This window comes from Carcharodon carcharias, chromosome 16 (genome assembly GCF_017639515.1).
Source record: "Carcharodon carcharias isolate sCarCar2 chromosome 16, sCarCar2.pri, whole genome shotgun sequence".
In the NCBI taxonomy this organism is placed as follows: Eukaryota; Metazoa; Chordata; class Chondrichthyes; order Lamniformes; family Lamnidae; genus Carcharodon; species Carcharodon carcharias.
The window spans coordinates 47580800-47600284 of record NC_054482.1 but is presented as its reverse complement, the minus strand read 5'-3'; the positions used below and the strand labels follow the sequence as shown (position 1 = coordinate 47600284).

General features: G+C 42.0%; 2 protein-coding genes across 3 annotated transcripts in view; one reads left to right on the top strand and one right to left on the bottom strand.

Moving 5' to 3' along the window:
- Positions 1-1701: 1701 nt before the first annotated feature.
- Positions 1702-11071, bottom strand: LOC121288942 (nmrA-like family domain-containing protein 1). Its single transcript, XM_041207808.1, has 5 exons — positions 10985-11071; positions 7763-8029; positions 6784-7039; positions 3962-4155; positions 1702-1920 (listed from the first exon to the last, which is right to left on the bottom strand). Exons 2-5 carry the CDS (start codon positions 8024-8026, stop codon positions 1702-1704), a joined length of 933 nt encoding a protein of 310 aa, XP_041063742.1. The 5' UTR covers positions 8027-8029; positions 10985-11071.
- Positions 11072-11512: 441 nt separating this feature from the next.
- Positions 11513-19485, top strand: part of ncf2 (neutrophil cytosolic factor 2) — a 44558-nt gene continuing 36585 nt past the window's right edge. Inside the window, exon 1 of one of the 2 annotated variants that reach the window (XM_041207662.1) lies at positions 11513-11826. In XM_041207662.1, coding sequence (XP_041063596.1) covers positions 11653-11826 — 174 coding nt within the window. In that variant the 5' untranslated portion in view covers positions 11513-11652. The remainder of the gene's footprint in view (positions 11827-19485) is intronic. The other variant, XR_005945464.1, reaches the window with a different exon arrangement.

The window sequence follows — 19485 nt, the reverse complement described above, 5'->3', positions numbered from 1 at the left end:
AGGCTGTAATTCATGGGCAGTTATGATAAAGCTTTAAACTTGGGGGAAAAAGGGTATCATCTTAGTTTGTTCTCAAATAAATCCTAATACTGGTCACCACAGAATCACAGAGACTTTACAGTGCAAAAGGAGGCCATTCAGCCCGTTGAGTCTCACTGCCTCTCTGAAAGAGCCTTCTACTTAGTACCACTCCCTGTCCGCACATTTACTTCCAACATATTATGTTCACAGGGACCACTAGAGAGGGGAGAAATAATTTTTAAAATTTAGAGAAACAAAATTATACGATAATCCATGAGATTGAAAATGGTGTGGCATCATGAAATAGAAACAGAAATAAAATATCTTTGTGCACTAAAATCAGACAATGCGAGCAGTGCACAGGAAATGAAGGGTCACCATCTGAAACATTCATCTTTTGTCTTTAGAATACTGGTTGGCCTGCATATTTCCAATTTGTCCTTTTTATAACCATTTTATTACAGGGTGTACTGAATCAATAAGATTAACATTTCAAATTTAGTTTAGGGAAATAAGGTTTCCAGATGCCAGGAAAATGTAATGAGTATGTGCGCTAAGTAATGCTACACAAGTAGGATAGGTTGGGCATGCCAAGTATTCCCACTTGGTGACTAAGGGAGCTTATTCTTGCACTATAGGGTGAAACTCACAATGGGGGAGGCAGTGCACCAAAAAAAATGAACAAAAATCTGATATGAATGGGCCTGCACCAGTGCTGTTCTCTCTCATCAATGCTGAGAATGCAGCATTGCCAGAAGTTGGCAGAGCCCTGCTGCACAAGCTCACAGTCCAAAGTGGGCACACAGTAAGGGTGAACGTACAAACATGAACAGAAGTTTCAAAACAGGAAATGATATTTCAACAGCCCATGGCCACAATGTGGGGAATTACTGGAAAACTAAATGTGTATATATATATATATATATATATATATATATATATACATTATATATGTTAACTTTCAGCACCTTACTGGGGAAACTATGCCAACAAATTAACTCTTGTTAACTGGTTAATTATTAATGATTAAAATTAGTTTTAAAAATGTTTTATTGACTGAAAGTTAAAGCAGTTTTGTATTTATCACACAGTGTACTTCTCGTTTCTATAAATTACTAGTGACTTCTTACGTAACATGTGACATAGCACTTTGTGGCTGAGGTTTTATCCTCACACCCACAGATAGATGATGGCACAAAATACTGCAGGCCTGAATGTGAAGGTTGGCTCAGTTATTACAGCCCTCATTTGTGGGTGTTTAATTTTTCTTACTGGATCAGTTGGGGCAATATGTAGAACCAAATGCACTTTTGTATGGCCAAGTGGGTCACAGTTTGATCCCACCTGGCACTAGGCTTGTAATATTCATTCTGAAATCCTGAAATTAGAGGAGGAGATTTCAGAGGAGTGCCATTTCTGGGCTACTCACTTCTTCAGAATACCAGCAGAGGACCACACGTAAATTGCCCTGTAGGTCTCAGGCAGAGTTTGAACCAGTGAGATGAGCAAAACTAGAGCGAGAGAAATTTAATACACATAAACCCAAAAGTGTAAAGTTTATTTCTGAGCACCAATTTTTGCTAAACATGGTCAATGGTGTATTCTCCAACAACCCTATCTACTGTCTTTACCTTTCTGTGAAAGATTAGGAAACAGGTGTTACTCTCTGCCTATATGAATTCAGCTGCCCATCGGTACTGCCTGTTCATTATCCAGAGAAGCCCTGAGCAAGGTGCTGTTAGCTGAAACCCACCGTTGGAATTGTTGTAACTCAGGATACAGCTCCAGAGTTAAAGCATGGTTCATTTTCTGTCCACCTCGCTTCCAAAATTCAAACATATTCCCGAGGTCCTGAGCTCCTGGTCCGCCAAAAAAGTCCACAAACTCTCGGACTGAAATCTGTCACAAAGAAAAATAAATGGGAAAGTTTCTTTCAGATTATTACGGAAACCGTATAAAATATCCCGAGTGACAGAGTGGGGTGTTGTAGTCAGCATTTATTTTCTTGCTCCACATATATTTTGTTTGGAATATGTAACAGCTGTAAGTGTTATCAAAAGGGTCTGTATCAGGTTAAGAGCAGGAAGAGTTGTATGTGCACTCTCATTCCTGGTGCATGTGACATAGCATTATGTGAAATGCCAAAGATTGAAGAAGAGCAGATGATGAGCTAAGTAAAGAGATTGTACTGGTGATGCCAAGTCTAGGTGGCAGAATAGTGATATTGTCACTGGGCTAGTATTCCAGAGACCCCACCATGGCAGATAGTGAAATTTGAATCCAGTAAAAATCTGGAATTAAACCATTGTTGATTCTTCAATAATGTCCTTTAGGGAATGAAATCTGCTGTCCTTACCTGATCTGGCCTACATGTGACTCCAGACCCACACTCTTAAATACCCTCTGATCAAGGGCAATTTGGGATGGGCAATAAATGCTGACCTAGCGAGTGATGCCCACATCCCATGAATGAATAAAAAAAGTCTTCAAAATAAGGAAGGAAATCTGGAAGGAAATGAGAGGCTTAACAATATTTAACCCCATTATAGGGGGTGATGAGTTGAGTCTTGCTTTAAACAGAGTGGGGCTGCAGAGGAATAACTGGAGCAAGGAATGAAGGGAGGATATTTTCGAAGCACAAGGCCACAATATCAATGATAAAAGAGAAGACTGGAAGGGGGACCTTGGCAAGAGAAAGTTGAGAGACGAATCACACATAGACAATAAATCTTTCTTATTCAGTATAGGAGTATAAAACAAGTGATTGAAAAGTCTTCCAGATATGGGAACAGTGTTCAAGTCTTGGACCCAATGGCAATATCTGCTTTGTGAAGACTCTTTACAATTGCATTCTAAACATTTCGCCCAGAGTTGCAACTATGCCTTTCATTTCTGTGCAAACAAGCTTGGCAAAATTTTCAAGATATTTTGGACTTTTTATAAAATCACACTGAACATTGACACTTCTTGATAGTTGATGACAGAAGAACTGGTCTTTAAGGTTGAGATGAACTGTAAAATTTAAAATTTAATCCCTACTCAGTTCATTTTCAAAATGGCCACCTGTCAGACTTGAAGAGAAGCTCCCCTGACATGAAGGAGAGAATTAAGGCACACTTTCCCATTAGAATAATTCCCAGTACCACTCAATGAAGAAATAAAACAAAAACTTTGATATCTCCACTTAAAACAATTTACCCTTAAGTTGTTACATATATCAGATAGTGTGGGATAATCAGCTGGTACTATTTTATTGACTTGAGTTATCAGAATTTCCACACAGTATAATAAACTGGCTATCTCGGTGTTTTTTCTGTTATCTTCTTTCAAAGATTGGATCAAGATGACACCTCCTTATCAGGCCTGGGCGTTCATTCTGCACACAGTAGCAATCTTTATAAATTCACTTGGTGGCTGTGGGTAATGAATGCAAAAAAGCATTTTAAAAGCTTTTTAGTTTTGTGCTCATTCAGTATCTCACTCTTGGAGAAAAGGATATCTTTGAGGTTTTTTTAACCCCTATCATCATCAGCTATTTCATAAGTAGATAAACTATGCAGATTTAAACTCTGGATCAATCTCAGAGGAGTACCCTGGCTACACCCAGTATGTTGTTTCCGTTTTTCAAACCAGCCCTCCTTGTGATCCGAGTAACACTCTTTAGTGTCACATTAGGGGCAGCTCTGTGCCAAAGATTTAAATTCACAACAGATTGGCTGGAGTTTGTCTAAATTCATTTCACTTTGGATCTTTACAGACAATGAGGAGGACACATTCATCTGCGTTGTCTAGATTTCCAATCTAAGTCCCTGAAGTGAAAGGTCAGTGTGCTGACCCATTGCAGCATGCTGCTCAGCAGCAACTCTGTTTCATTTTCAACCACAAGACGCTTATGAGAATCACCTAATTTAATGACAGTGCTTTCTTGAAATGGTCATACCCGGGAATCTTTAAACTGTTTGGGGCCTAGGTGATGTGTGAGGATTTGTGCATATTCCGGGATCCTCAGACTGCCTGCTGACAGAAAGCAGCTCTTTCCTATCCAGCGCTGTGGGTTTTTAAATAAGGTTGTTACAATCGGACCGATCTGTTTGATACTTATTCCGTCCATGGCTGCTTCTCCCATAGGAATGGCTGAAAACAACAACACAAAAGTTCTAAAAGTAAAACAATGGCATCTGGAATATTTCCACCCACTAAAAAAATGAACACTTATTATAAAATTTATATACTCTTTATAGAGAGCCAACATGCTGTTTAGACTTTAACAATTATCTTTTCTTCCACCATGTACCAAGGAAAGGAAGTAACAACGTGCATTTATAAAGCACATTTCACATCTTAGAAGCACGCTACAGTCAATGAATCATTTTTGAAGCATAGTCACTGTTGGTATGTAAGCAGCAGCCAGTTTGCTCATGGCAAAAGCCCACCAACAGCAAAAGGCCAGTTAATATATTTTGTTGACTGAGGGAAGAACGTTGGCCAGGACATTGATAGAACTTCATCCTCTTCATCGAATCCTGTACATCCACCTGAAGAGGTAGATAGGGCTTCATTGTAAAGTATCATCCAACAAATGACACCGCCAATAATGCAAACTCCCTCAGTGCTACACTTAATGGTCAGCTTCGGATTGTATATTGAAGTTCTGGAGTGGGACTTATCCTCTCTAGCTTTTGCCATCTTTATCAACAGTAGGTGTTAGAGGTGACAATACCACTGCCAGTCAAACTGAATCACAGAATCGTTACAGCACAGAAGGAGGCCGTTCAGCCCATTGCATCTGCACCAGCTCTCCAAATGAGCAATTTACTTAGTACTATTCTCCTGCCTGTTCCCGTCACCCTGCACATTCTTCCTTTTCAATAACTTTCTAGTTTCTTTTTGAATGCTTCAATTGAACCTGCCTCCTCCACACTCTCAGGCAGTGTATTCCAAACCTCAACTGCTCGTTGTGTGAAAAAGTTTTTCCTCATGTCACTTTTGCTTATTTTCCAATTACTTAAATCTGTGTCCTCTCATTATCAATCTTTTCATGAGTGGGAACAGTTTCTCCCTATCTACCCCGTCCCAATCCTTCATGATTTTGAATACCTCTATCAAATCCCCTCTCAGCCTTCTCTTCAAGGAAAGCAGTCCTAACTTCTTCAAACTATTTTCATAGCTGAAGTTTCTCATCCCTGGAACCATTCTCACGATTTTTTTCCTCACTCTTTCCAATGCCTCAAAATCCTTCCTTAAGTGCGGCACCCAGAACTGGGCACAATACTCCAGCTGAGGCAGAGCTAGCGTCCTATACAAATTCAACATAACCTCCTTGCTCTTGTTCTTTCTGCCCCTGATAATAAAGCCTAGGATACTGTTTGCTTTATTAACCACTATCTCAAGCTGTTCTGCCACATTTGATGACTTATGCACCCAGGTCCCTCTTTGCCTTTTGCGAAATTTACAGTTTAGAAAGTTTGTCTACTCTTTATAGAGAGCCCAAAACTAGAGAAACAAAAAGGAGGCCACTGCCTCCTTTAATTGCAAACAAAATGCATCTAATCAACTTGAGATCCAGGGCCAGGGAGGACAGGAGCAAGGAGGTTATGTTGAATTTGTATAGGACGTGAGTTCTGCCTCAGCTGGAGTATTGTGCCCAGTTCAGGGTGCTGCATTTAAGGAAGGATTTTAAGGCATTGGAAAGAGTGCAGAAAAAAATCACGAGAAAGGTTGCGGGAATGAGGAACTTCAGTTACGAAGATAGATTGGAGAAGTTTGAACTGTTTTCCTTGGAGAAGAAGAGGCTGAGAAGAGATTTGATAAAGGTATTCAGAACCATGAAGGGTCTGGACAGAGTAGATAGGGAGAAACTGTTCCCAATCATGATAGGATTGAGAATGAGAGGACATGGGTTTAAGTAATTGGTCAAATAAGCAAAAGTGACATGAGGAACAACTGAATTCAATTATTTATTTACTGAAAGTGAAAACCAGTCTCATCCCATGTTTCCTCTGTCTATCATCAAAGTGTGTGGGGCAGTGTTCAATGCTCAAACAGCTGATAATGTATCTCAGTGATCATGAATGAAAAGTACCACTTACCAAACCAATTTTACAATCACCTTTTTAAATGGCTGTTAGGGACGTTTTCAGGAACATCACTATTCCAAGTAATAAAAACAAAAAAACCGCGGATGCTGGAAATCCAAAACAAAAACAAAAACAGAATTACCTGGAAAAACTCAGCAGGTCTGGCAGCATCGGCGGAGAAGAAAAGAGTTGACGTTTCGAGTCCTCATGACCCTTCGACAGAACTTGAGTTCGAGTCCAAGAAAGAGTTGAAATATATTTCAACTCTTTCTTGGACTTGAACTCAAGTTCTGTTGAAGGGTCATGAGGACTCAAAATGTCAACTCTTTTCTTCTCCGCCGATGCTGCCAGACCTGTTGAGTTTTTCCAGGTAATTCTGTTACTATTCCAAGTACCTCCTCTGATGATCATCTGTCACAACGCAAACTGCATACACAGCATGTATAAATGTGAAACTGGACACTCCCCTCTAACTTCACTCTTTTCAATGGGAAATGTGAGAGTTCTCAGCATAGCTGATGTGTGAGCAATTGTAAGCCATTCAGTGGGTCTTCAACTCACTGAACCGCTGTTATTAATGATCTTTGGGGGAATATATTGTGGATTCTTTACAACATTTTGCCTTGAGATTATAGTAAATAGAAGGTATATTTGCAATTCACTAAAACTGAAACACAATCCTTACCAATTTTATAAGTATTATTTCCAGTTGGACTTGGTTTGAATGTTGTCAGAAAACTTTCAAAGTAAAATGGAACTATAATCTCAGTCTTGGGCAAATCAATTTCGTTCATATAATCGTTGATGCAGGCCTTTGCATCCATGTGCCTCGCTGGGAGGCTGTATTTCCTGTGGACATGATGAGCTCCACTTAACACAACCTGCCTAATGTTGTGCTGTTTACATACGTCAGCAAGTTTATACCCCTGCTGAATTTCAGTCTGTAAAAGATGCAAATGTTTTTGGTCAGAAAAAGCAACTGTTTTTAAATGGTAAAACCTTTGCATGATCTTTATATTTCTTTCAATGGCTCAGTGACTTATCTCATCAACTGCACTGGACCAGCCGTTATACTCCTGATACAGCCTGTGTCTAAATGGAGTTGATGGGTGTTGAACAAGTATATATGCTGGTAGAAATTATGGTATAAATCAGCAGTAATCTCATTGCATTTATAGACTTCCACAACGTTTGGCTACTGTATACTGTCCACCACTTTTTTTCTTGAAAATACAAGAAATATGGCCTTTGAACAGACTTTATTTAGGCTGAATGAGATGGTGAACGTGTCTTCTGGACACCAATTGACCAATTCAGGAAAATTCACTGCAGGGTGACTGCTCCTGACACAGTGCAGGGACAGGACCCTCATTTCACCTCACATTAGGGTCCCAACCCAAAATGCGAACTCCTCCCTCAGGGGCCAGCTGCCCGGAGCTATTGTCTGCACTGCTTCCAGGGTGTGAATCTCTCTCTAGTGACTTAGTGATGCATGTCGCAATTAGCTTTTCCCAAACAGCTCCCCCACAACCAGTTTAAGTACTAATCCATCATTTCCATTTCTGTATATGTACTCAATAGTTTCAGTAAGTGGCTGTGGAAGCAGCTAAAACAATCATGCCTCCTACATGTGATGTTTGATTGTAAATGGTGATGTGACTAACCCTCAGGGGTTCCTTGTTGTTGAAATCTGTGTGGGTGATGACAAAACACTTATGTGCACCACACAGAGTGGAGTCGATGCTTGCAGGCTTGTTATAGTCCACGAGAAAGGTGTGTGCACCACCTGCCTGTAGCTGCTGACTGGTCAGAGAGGTTAACTCTTGCACGACAGCACGCACTGTGAAATGACCATGCTGGAGCAAGGCTGTGGCTATCGCATTCCCTTGACACTTGTCAGCACCAAAAACAGTCACGGTCTCGGACATTCTCTGGAAAGAAAGGATAATGGAGAATTAACAGGGAATGTTGGGAGTGAGATTCTTCCTGTTAATTGCAAAAGAAAAGATAGAAATGCTGTTTTGCAATTGCATCAATTTTTTTCACTGAAATTATCTACAGGATGAATTTTCTCCCCATTTAGGGTTTAGTCAGGTGAAGAGAAATTGAGTTCATGACAGTTTATAATTAGCAAGAGAGCTACTAGTTGAAGTTTGGCTGTTTCAGATGTAAGCAAGCTTTTTAATTTAGACTGTTGATTACAGAACTGAAGGACATGGGGGGTAAAATGAACATATCTGATCCATGACTGAAGACCAGGAGAAAGTCTCTTTCCTTCAGAGCCGTGGATATGTGAAACAGTAAAATCCAGTTAAATCTCAGGTGCTCAACTTCTTTAATCTTTGGGAATAGAGATTATAGGAGTAGGAAACTCAGATGTCTTCTCAACTGGAGATGTTGTGTTGTGGGTTGGAGGATTGCAAGTCAGCAATGAACAATGAAGGTGGGAGAATGGTTTGGTGACTTTCTTTTAATTACATTCGGGAATTTACACTAATTTCAAATGGATTGAATAGTACAGTTGATAGGTGCCTGTATTGAAATTGAGAGTCAACTAGCTTTTCTTCTTGTTTTTATGTAGATCATAAAGGCCTGTAGACAGAAGATTAAACTACAGCGGCCATGGAGCAGAGATTGAGACCAGGGTCTAACGTGTGGCCAGGGAGGAGAGATTGAGACCAGGGTCTACAGTGTGGCCAGGGATCAGAGATCGAAACCAGTGTCTATAGTGTGACCGGGGATCAGAGATCAAGGCCAGGGTCTATAGTATGACCAGGGATCAGGGATTGAGACCAGGGTCTATAGTGTGACCAGGGAGGAGAGATTGAGACCAAGGTCTACAGTGTGGCCAGGGATCATAGATTGAGACCAGGGTCTACAGTGAGATCAGAGATTGGGACTAGGGTCTACAGTGTGACCAGGGATCAGAGATTGGTACCAGGATATACTGTGTGACCGGGAGAAGAGATTGGGAGCAGGGCTAGTGAAAGTCATTGAGGGTTATCTTTGGAGATCTGACACAGTACATAATGGAGCAGTAGAATGTGCTTGTGCTCTCAGTTTCCCTCAAAACATTGAGTATTTGGTTTTAGTTGAAGCTGTTGAGTTGATCTCTTCTTTCCAATGACAACATGATGGGTAATGTCAGCTATGATAGGGCAGCGTTGGAACTCTTTGAGATCCGCAGTGAGGTCAAACAGAGTTGTGTTCTGGCACTGACACACTTTGGCATATTCTTCTCCTTGCTGCTCTCATATGCCTTCAGGTATCTGGGAGGTGGTGGCATAGTGATATTGTCACTGGACTAGTATTCCAGAGACCCAGGTTAATGCTCTGGGGACCCAGGTTTGAATCCCACAGCAGATGGTGAAATTTGAATTAATTAAAAGCCTGATGATGACCATGAAACCATTGCCGATTGCCAGACAAACACATCTGGTTCACTAATGCCCTTGAGGGAAGGAAATCTGCCATCCTTACCTGGTCTGGCCTACATGTGACTCCATACCCAACAATGTGGTTGACTCTAAACAAGAGCAGTTAGGGATTGGCAATAAATGCTGGCCTAGCCCACATTCTATGAACGAATAACAAAAATCTACAGAGGTGTCTACTTACATACCAGAACTGACGGAAAGCTATTCAGCCTAGCTCATCTGAGATCCAAGACAAGGGGCAAGTCCTTATCAGCAACTTGCCCTACACTAATGATATTGCACCAGCATTCTATAGAGGAACACCTTCAGTAGCAAATGGACAGACTCTCTCATGCCTGTAAATGCTTTAGCTTTACCATCAGCGTCATAAAAAGAAATGTCATGGTCCAGGATGTTGCCATCTATTAGCTTTGACAATGTGATGCTGGAGGTTGTTGATAGCGTCCTGTATCTAGGTCAGCAATCTATCGCTTGATGCTGAAATCATCAAACATCACAAAAGCTACAGCTGTTATGTCCAAGCTGAGCAAGGTTGTGAAACAACAGCAACCTGACTGCGAAAACCATACTGCATGTATACCAAGCCTACATCCTTAGTGCACACCTCACAGTGGTGAGGCTTTGACAACATATACTAGACAGGAGAAAAGGCTGAACAGTTTCCACCTTCACTGTCTCAAATGTATCCTCAGCATCTCTTGACAGGACAAGGTCACCAGCTCAGAGTTCCTGAAATGTGCTAAATCTATCAGCATATATTAATTTCTAAGCCAATGACATCTCCACTGGTTCGGCCACGTACATCAGATGATTGGCAGCCATATACCCAAAGACCTTCTGTACGGTGAACTGGCCATGAGCTCCTGGGTATCCATACCTCCATTACAAGGACACCTGCAAGCTAGATATGAAGATGGAGGACATTGACATAGACAACTTGCAGACAGCCACTGGCATCCCGTGACATCTGGAGACCGACTGTCTGGAGGGATATAGGAAGAGGTGAGATGAAACAGAAAGCTCAGCTGGCTGAAGAGGGAGCCCACTGAAAACAGAGGCCAGTGAATAGTGCACCTTCTCAGTCCACTGTCTTTGTCTGTAGCAAATGCGGCACAGACCACCATGTCAGACTGGGGCCCCTGAGCCACACCAGACGATGTTTAACATGGAGTTGACCACCACAGTGCAAATGATCATCTCACGAGATGGAAGGCTCCCAAAGATTATTGAGGGGTTAAGTAGAGAATACTACAATCACAAATGTTATTCTTAACTGCTATGGAGAGAACAATCTCCCATCTACTGCAATATCTGCTACCTGGGTGGTGATGAAGTGGAATATCTTCATGCAATTGAATCAAAAAATTGTAATAAGGTCTATCACTTGGTAATAAACATCATTCATAATACACTGACATAAAATCAGATAAAATCCACAAAGCTACTCACCAAATCTTAGTGCTTTTTGCCTTTTTTCCCTAATTGGAAGAGATGGCTCTTCAGCAGTTTGTTGGCTCGGCATCTGGTCTTCCTGGGAGGTGGATGGCTAAACTGTTGTTTGTTGATAATTTCCTTGTTGCCAAAGAAACATCAAGGCGGAACAGGTTCAGTATAACAGCAGACGGACTGTGCACTGCCCAGAGTTTGATCCTTTATTACATTTAGCAAATTCATTCCAGCCTTTGATGTATTTGATTTGCAAGTTTACAACAGAAAAATAAAAGACAAAATACACAAAGGGATTTGTGAAGGGGATGGGGTTGGGTAAATTAAATACTTTGCACCATACTTTTCTAATCCTTCTTAACATCATTATAAAGATCAGATTTTTCAGTCTGTTTACATTTCCACACAAGCCTGAGCAGCTGAATCAAATGGTGAGGTCAGTGCATTAACTTCCTGTGAAACTGGTCCGCACAGAGCTGAAGCTCGTCGCTTGGCCACATTTCCTGAACTATTTTTGTAGCATATTCGGTTAGTGGAGGAAGCAGATGGTAAAAGAGGTAGTGTCTAGAATGTGATTACTAGTTCACTAGTTGAACAAGTGCACAGGAGACACAACATTTCACACATTACAGCCTGTGTGTAAGCATACACACCAAACGCCAGGGCCCAGCATGTCTTTGACAGATCTCATAAGACTGTGGGATGAAGGAATCACTGCAGCAGACCGGCAAGAATGGGTAACGGCACTGGACAGGTTTACTGCTATTCTAGAGCCCACCTCCAAAATCTGCTTCAACATTGGCTGCCTCCTCCTCTTACTGGGAGAATTAAACCAGGCTGAAAAGGTAAGTGACTGGTAATTCAGTTCCACCTTCTGAAGGAGCACTCAGACTAACCTGAGATACTCCTGTATCCATTGCAGGATATATTGATAAAAGGATTATAATTAACAGATTAACATTGTATATCCATGAACAGATCTTTAAAAAAATGGATATGATTTCATTAGAGAGGGTTCAGTTCATAAGAATTGTAGGAAATGTAGTTTTTTAGCTGCTAATGGGGAAAGGAAGCGGTTGATTTATTGTTTTATGGATGCAAGCAATTTAATAAAAAAATGAAAATGAAACTGCTCATGACACAAATATAAATCAGTTTCAAAATATACCGGATATTAATCTAACTGCTGCGCACTACATTGGTGTATTTGTGCAGTTCGGTTATAATATCAATTAAATAAGCACAAAGGCTTCTACAAACTCCTTTGAACATTACAAATAGCAGCTTTGGGCTGACGAGTGACAGGTATCATTTTTGCCACATGCACCAGGCAATGATCATCAACAAGAAAAAGCTTAAGCACCTTCCCCCAATTCTCAACATCAACATTCTACAGGCTACTATTAAACCATCACCTCCAAGTCACACTCCAACTTGACTTCCAGCCAATATCTTACAAGTTCCTACCCAACTCCATCTCCTCAGCTATTTCTTCCCCATAACAAGGCTTGGCTGAGTGCCCAGACATCAATTAGCCAGCTGAAACTGCTGTGTCCAAGGGAAAACATTGCTTGATTGACAGCTTCTTTTGTTAACTCTATTTCACAATGGCTCAATGCTTATTTACACCAGCTAAAGAGGTGTCAAGTGCTTATAGTTCCTGATATTGATAAGTTAAAGGTCTACCTCGCAGAGGCTGAGTGCCAACTCGCAGACACTACCTCCTCCTGGACCAAGACTCCACCACTGAACATCAAGCCATTGTTTCCAGGACTGTTACTGACCTCATCTCCTCTGGAGATCTTCCTCCCGCAGCTTCCAATCTGATAGTCTCCCAACCTCGGTCGGCCCGCTTCTACCTCCTACCCAAAATCCACAAACAGGACTGTCCCGGAAGACCGATTGTGTCAGCCTGTTCCTGCCCCACGGAACTCATTTCTTGCTATCTTGACTCCATTCTCTCTCCCTTTGTCCAGTCCCTTCCCACCTACATCCGTGATTCCTCTGACACCCTACATCATATCAACAATTTCCAGTTCACTGGCCCCAACCGCATCCTCTTCACCATTGACATCCAATCCCTCTCACCTCCATCCCCCACCAGGATGGTCTGATGGCTCTCCGCTTCTTCCTCGAACAGAGGCCCGAACAATCCCCATCCACCACTACTCTCCTCCGACTGGCTGAACTTGTTCTCACACTGAACAATTTCTCCTTAAACTCCTCTCACTTCCTCCAATAAAAGGTGTGGCTATGGGTACCCGCATAGGCCCCAGCTATTCCTGTCTCTTTATTGGGTATGTGGAACATTCCTTGTTCCATCCTACTCCAGACCCCTCCCACAACTCTTTCTCCGGTACATCGATGATTACTTCGGTGCTGCTTCATGCTCTCATCTGGACCTGGAAAAATTTATTAATTTTGCTTCCAATTTCCACCCCTCCATCATTTTTACACGGTCCATCTCTGACACTTCCCTTCCCTTCCTTGACCTCTCTGTCACAATTTCTGGTGATAGACTGTCCACCAATATCCGTTATAAGCCTACCGACTCCCACAGCTACCTCAACTACAGCTCCTCACACCCCGCTTCCTATAAGGACTCCATCCCATTCTCTCAATTCCTTATTCTCCGTCGCATCTGTTCTGATGATTCCACTTTCAAAAACAGTTCCTCTGACATGTCTTCCTTCTTCCTTAACTGAGGTTTTCCACTCACGGTGGTTGACAGGGCCCTCACCTGTGTCCGGCCCATCTCCAGTGCATCCGCCCTCACACCTTCCTCTCCCTCCCAGAAACATGATAGGGTCCCCCTTGTCCTCACTTATCACCCCACCAGCCTCCGCATTCAAAGGATCATCCTCCACCATTTCTGCCAATTCCAGCATGATGCCACCACCAAACACATCTTCCCTTCACCCCTCCCGGTGGCATTCCGCAGGGAACATTCCCTCCAGGACACCCTGGTCCACTCCTCCATCACCCCCTACTCCTCAACCCCCTCCCACAGCACCTTCCCATGCAATCGCAGAAGGTGCAACACCTGCCCCTTCACTTCCCCTCTCCTCACCTTCCAAGGGCCCAAACACTCCTTACAAGTGAAGCAGCATTTCACTTGCACTTCCCTCAATTTAGTCTACTGCATTTGTTGCTCTCAATGCGGTTTCCTCTACATTGGAGAGACCAAACGCAGACTGGGTGACCACTTTGCAAAACACCTTCAGTCTGTCCGCAAGTATTACCCAGACCACCCTGTTGCTTGCCATTTCAACACTCCACCCTGCTCTCATGCCCACATGTCCATCCTTGGCTTGCTGCGTTGTTCCAGTGAAGCTCAACGCAAACTGGAGGAACAGCACCTCATCTTCCGACTAGGCACTTTACAGCCTTCCGGACTGAATATTGAGTTCAACAATTTTAGACCATGAACTCTCTCCTCCATCCCCACCCCCTTTCCGATCCCCCCCTCTTTTTTCCAATAATTTATATAGATTTTTCTTTTCCCGCCTATTTCCATTATTTTTAAATGTATTTCCACCCTTGTTTTATCTCTAACTTTTAGCCTTTTTCGATTCCTTCACCCCACCCAACTCCTACTAGGGCTATCTGTACCTTGCTTGTCCTGCTTTCTATCCTTAATTAGCACATTCCTTAGATAATATCACCACCTTCAACACCTCTTTGTCCTTTTGTCTGTGACATCTTTTGGTTATCTCCACCTATCACTGGCTCTACTTGTCCCACCCACACCCCCCCGCCCCCCCTTAAACCAGCTTATATTTCACCTATCTTCTATTTTTATTTAGTTCTGTTGAAGGGTCAATTGAACTCAAAACCTTAACTGTGTTCCTCTCTGCAGATGCTGCCAGACTTGCTGAGTTTTTCCAGGTATTTTTGTTTTTGTTTTGGATTTCTAGCATCCGCAGTTTTTTGCTTTCACTTTAAAGATCTGTTTGATTGATGCTTTTAAAGGGCTATAGTAAAAGCAGTTTCTAAAAAGCAGAGTTATAAGTGAATGACTGTTTTTTTAAAGCTTTTTCACACATGCCATTGTAACTATAAGGTTCATTGTGTCTATGTAAGTGCTGAATGGGCATAGAAGTGCCATTGGTTGGCATGGAGGGTATGAGGGTCTACGGGAGGTGGGAGGATGAGCAAAGGTTGACATGAGAGGCATGGGTAAGACCTTTTGAACTTACCTTTCAAAAGGTTTCCTCATCTAGGCTAATGGTTCACAATGCCTCTGAGGGGTCGTGAACCACAAGTCCTTTAAAAGCTGGCCCAATTTCATGAAAATTGCAGGGTGCTCGGAGATGCCTATCCTCACAATGAAGCTGGCCAAGTCAGGAATGCAGAGTGCAGGCTCGTGACCTGCACCAGCCTACACTCTTATCCCATGCTGACAAAAATTGGGGGCACCGGGAATCCCAGAATTGAGTTCTGCCCTATAAAATCCAGCCCTATATCTCTCTCACTTTTAACCAGTTCAGGATTTCTCTGCTCTTCAATATCCTCTTATGTCAACATTGAAGTGAAGGACCTGTTAATATCCCCACTAATTTCTGCTTATCCTCTACTAACTCACTATCTTCTCCCCTCAGGATCCACCTCACATTTACCAATTATCTCTACTGAGAATACTTTACTGTTCTTAATATTTTTTGAGAGTCCCTCCTCATACTTCCTCCTTATTCCTCTCCTTTTCCCTTATTTTCTAGTATTTCTCACTTACGCTCAATCTCTGTTAGGTCAGTTAATAGTCTAATTACTGGAGCCATGGCAGGGCATCTCCTGTCGAATGCATATCCTGCGACAGGTGGGAACTCCAAGATGCTTCTCATATACAAGAAGTGTTGCCAGCACCAGCAACTCACGCTCTTTGTTTTGGAGTTTAAGCCGCAGTTGGTGTCACGGCAGTGCATCCATGAGTGTGTGAGTGCAGCCAGAGCCAAGTCATATGGCACCATGGCTGGCTTTGCTGTATAGGGGGACAGGAAAGAAGACTAAGAGAGCAGTAGTGATGGGGAACAGGCAGGTATTTCTACAGCAACAGACATGAATCCAGCATGGCATATTGCCTCTCTAGTGCTTTGGTAAGGGTGTCACTGAGCAGCTGAAAAACATTCTGAGGTGGGAGAGTGAACAGCCAGAAGTCATGGTCTAAATCGATACCAAAAACATAGATAGAAAGAGGGATTAGGTCCTACAGGCAGATTTTAGGGATATAGCAAAGAAACTAGTAAGCACTTTATCAAGATTAGTAATCTCCAGATTACTCCCAGTAGCATGCACTACTAAGTATGGATGTAGGAGGATAGAGAAGATGAATGCATGGCTGGAAAGATGATGCAGGAGGGAGGACTTTTGATTCTTGCGATATTAAGACCAGTTCTGAGGGAGATGAGGTCTATTCAGGCCTAATGGGTTGCACCTAAACAAAGAAGGACCAATGTCCTTGCAAGGTGGTTTGCTGGTGCTATTGGGGGGGTATTTAAATGTAAAATTCACAGGAGGATGGGAGCCAGGGGGCAAGATTAGAGAGGAAAGACAATGTGCACATAGAATTTGGAGGGACAGATATCAATGGAATAAGAAATAATAAGGTATTACATGTGGTCAGAGTAAGAGGGAATGCAATAAAACCTAAATTAGGTTCACCGTGCAGGAGTGTGATAAATAAGGTTGGTGAGGGGCAGGTGAGAATGGAAATTTGGCTCCAAAAATGACTGGGTACAAAATATTCCTGGATATATCGTGTTCAGGGATGATAGAGAAGTAAATAATAGGGGTGGCAGCAATAAGGAGAATACTACAGTGCTGGAGAGAGAGGTTGTCCTAGAGAGGTCAGGGACAACATCTTTTTGGTTAGAGCTAAGAAACAATAGAGGTGTCATTACACTACTGGGTGTATTCTATAGTCCACCAGTTGGTGAGACAGATATATAGGAACAAATTTTCTAGGAAATGACAGAGAGGTGCAAAAACTATACAATAGTTATATTGGAAGACTTTAATAATCCTAATATGGACTGGGGTAGTAATAGTGTAAAGGACAGAAAGGGTAAGAGTCTCTAAAGTGTGCTCAGGAGAATTTTCTGCATCAGTATGTTTGCAGTCCAATAAGGAAGGATGCATTGCTGGATCTGGGGAATGAGGTAGGTCAAATAGGTCAAGTGTCAGTAGAGGAACATTTAAGAGACAATGATCATTGTATCATAAGGTTTAGCTTAGCTATAGAAAGGGACAAGGAGAAATCCAGAGTGAAAGTAATTGACTGGGAGAGGGTTAATTTCATTGGGGTGAGAATAGATCTGGCCCAGATAAATTGCAAGGAAAGATTGACAGGCAAATTTGTATGAGTTATAGACTGCCTTTAAAGAGGAGATTGTTCAGGTACAGTTGAGGTACATTCCAATGAGGGGGAGATGTAGGACAAATCAAGCCAGTGCTTCCTGGATATTGAAAGAGTTAGAGATTAAGGTGAGACAGAAGAAGGGTGCATATGACAGATTTCAGGTTGATAACACAAGAGAGAACCAGGTGGAACATCGAAAGTTCAGACGGTAAGTGAAAAAAGAAACAAAAAGCAAAGAAAGAGTATGGGAAGAGAGTGGCAGCTAACATAAAAGCAAATCTAAGTGTATTCTATAGGTATATAAATAGCAAAAGAGTGGCAAGTGGAGGAGTGGGCCAATTAGGAACCAAAAAGGGGATTTACACATGAAGTCAAATGTCATGGCTGAGGTACTAAATGATTATTTTGCATCTTACTTTACCAAGGAAGACGATGCTGCCAAACTCACAGTCAAAGAGGTGGTATTTGAGATATTGGACAGGCTAAAAATTGATAAAGAAGAGGTGTTACAAAGGCTGGCTGTACTTAAAGTTGATAAGTCATCAGAATTGGATCGGATGTATCCTAGAATACTGAGGGAAGTAAGGGTAGAAACTGCAGAGATACTGGCCATAATCCTCCAATCTGCCTTAGATACAGACCTGGTGTTAGAAGACTGAAGAGCTGTAAATGTACACCCTAGTTCAAGGAAGGGTGTAAGGATAAGCCCAGCAACCGCTAGCCAGTCAGATTAATCTTGGTGGTAGGAAAATTTATAGAACTGATAAACCAAGACAAAATTAACAGTTTTGTTGAACAAACATTGGTTAATTAAGGAAAGTCAGCGAGGCTTTGTTAAGGATAAATCATGTTGACTAATTAGATTCAGTTGTCTCATAAGGTAACAGAGAGGGTTCATGCGGTTAATGTGGTTGTTGTGATGGTACATGGGCTTTCAAAATATGTTAAGTGCCACATAACAGGCTTGTCAGCAAAGGTGAATCACATTGAATAAAAGGGGCAGTGGCAGCATGGATATGAAGTTGGCTGAGTTCCAGGAAGCAGTAGTGGTGAACAGTTGTTTTTCAAACTGGAGGAAGATATATAGTGGGGTTCCCCAGGGCTTGGGATGGGAACAAAAGATAGAAACAAAAAAACTGCGGATACTGGAAATCCAAAACAAAACCAGAATTACCTGGAAAAACTTGCTTGGGATGGGATCTTTTCTTGATCTGTATGACTGGTCTAGACTTTGGGTGTACCGGGCACAATTTCAAAATCTGCAGATGACACAAAACTTCAAAGTAGTGTGAACACTCAGGACAACAATGATAGACTTCAAAAGGACATAATTTGGTGGAACAGCTGCTAGATGAAATTTAAAGTGGAGAAATGTGAAGTAATACATTTTGGGAGTAAGAATGAGGAGATGCAATACAACGGGTAAAATTCTAAAGAGGGTGTAGGAGCAGAGGGACCTAGGCATATAGGTGCATAAATCATTGAAGGTGGCAGGGCAGGTTGAGGAAGTGATTAATGGTTGTTTGTTAATACAGAACTTGAGTATTACTGAAAAAAAATACATGTTGAAGTTTTTTGTCTTGCACTCATCAGGACGCTTCGCAAGGACACCAATATAAGGGGAAAACAACAATTTATGCTCTATGTGAAGAAAGTGATGATTAGTTGGCAAGTGGATTCAGATTGGCAGTGGTGTTGCCATGGAGAATGCACCAGTTATAGTGACTGATAGTTAACTGTCAGCCATTGTTTGAAATTTAAACCGGGCAGCTTGACACTGATTGGTCAAGGCATTGCCCTGAGGAATTAATCAGTGAATGGCTGTCACTTATTTTGTTTAGCTGAAATAGTTGCAATGTCATTCCATCAAAGACTTGTTTCCCATGGAACCCAACAAAGGCGTTTGCAAGAGCTGGGCCTAGAGGGGATCCCATGGCAACATCCATTTGGGCGTACATGGTGTCATTAAAACTGAACTCAACTGTGCGAGTTACTGAATTCATAAGTTCAATGAATGCTGATTCGTGCAATGGTGGCAGGTCAAGAGTGCCATGATATAGTGCTGCAGTGCAAATATCTATGGCTTCCTTAAGTGGGACGTTGGTGAATATCCAAAAAATTTGAGCAACAGGTGAAACTAGCTGTTCCA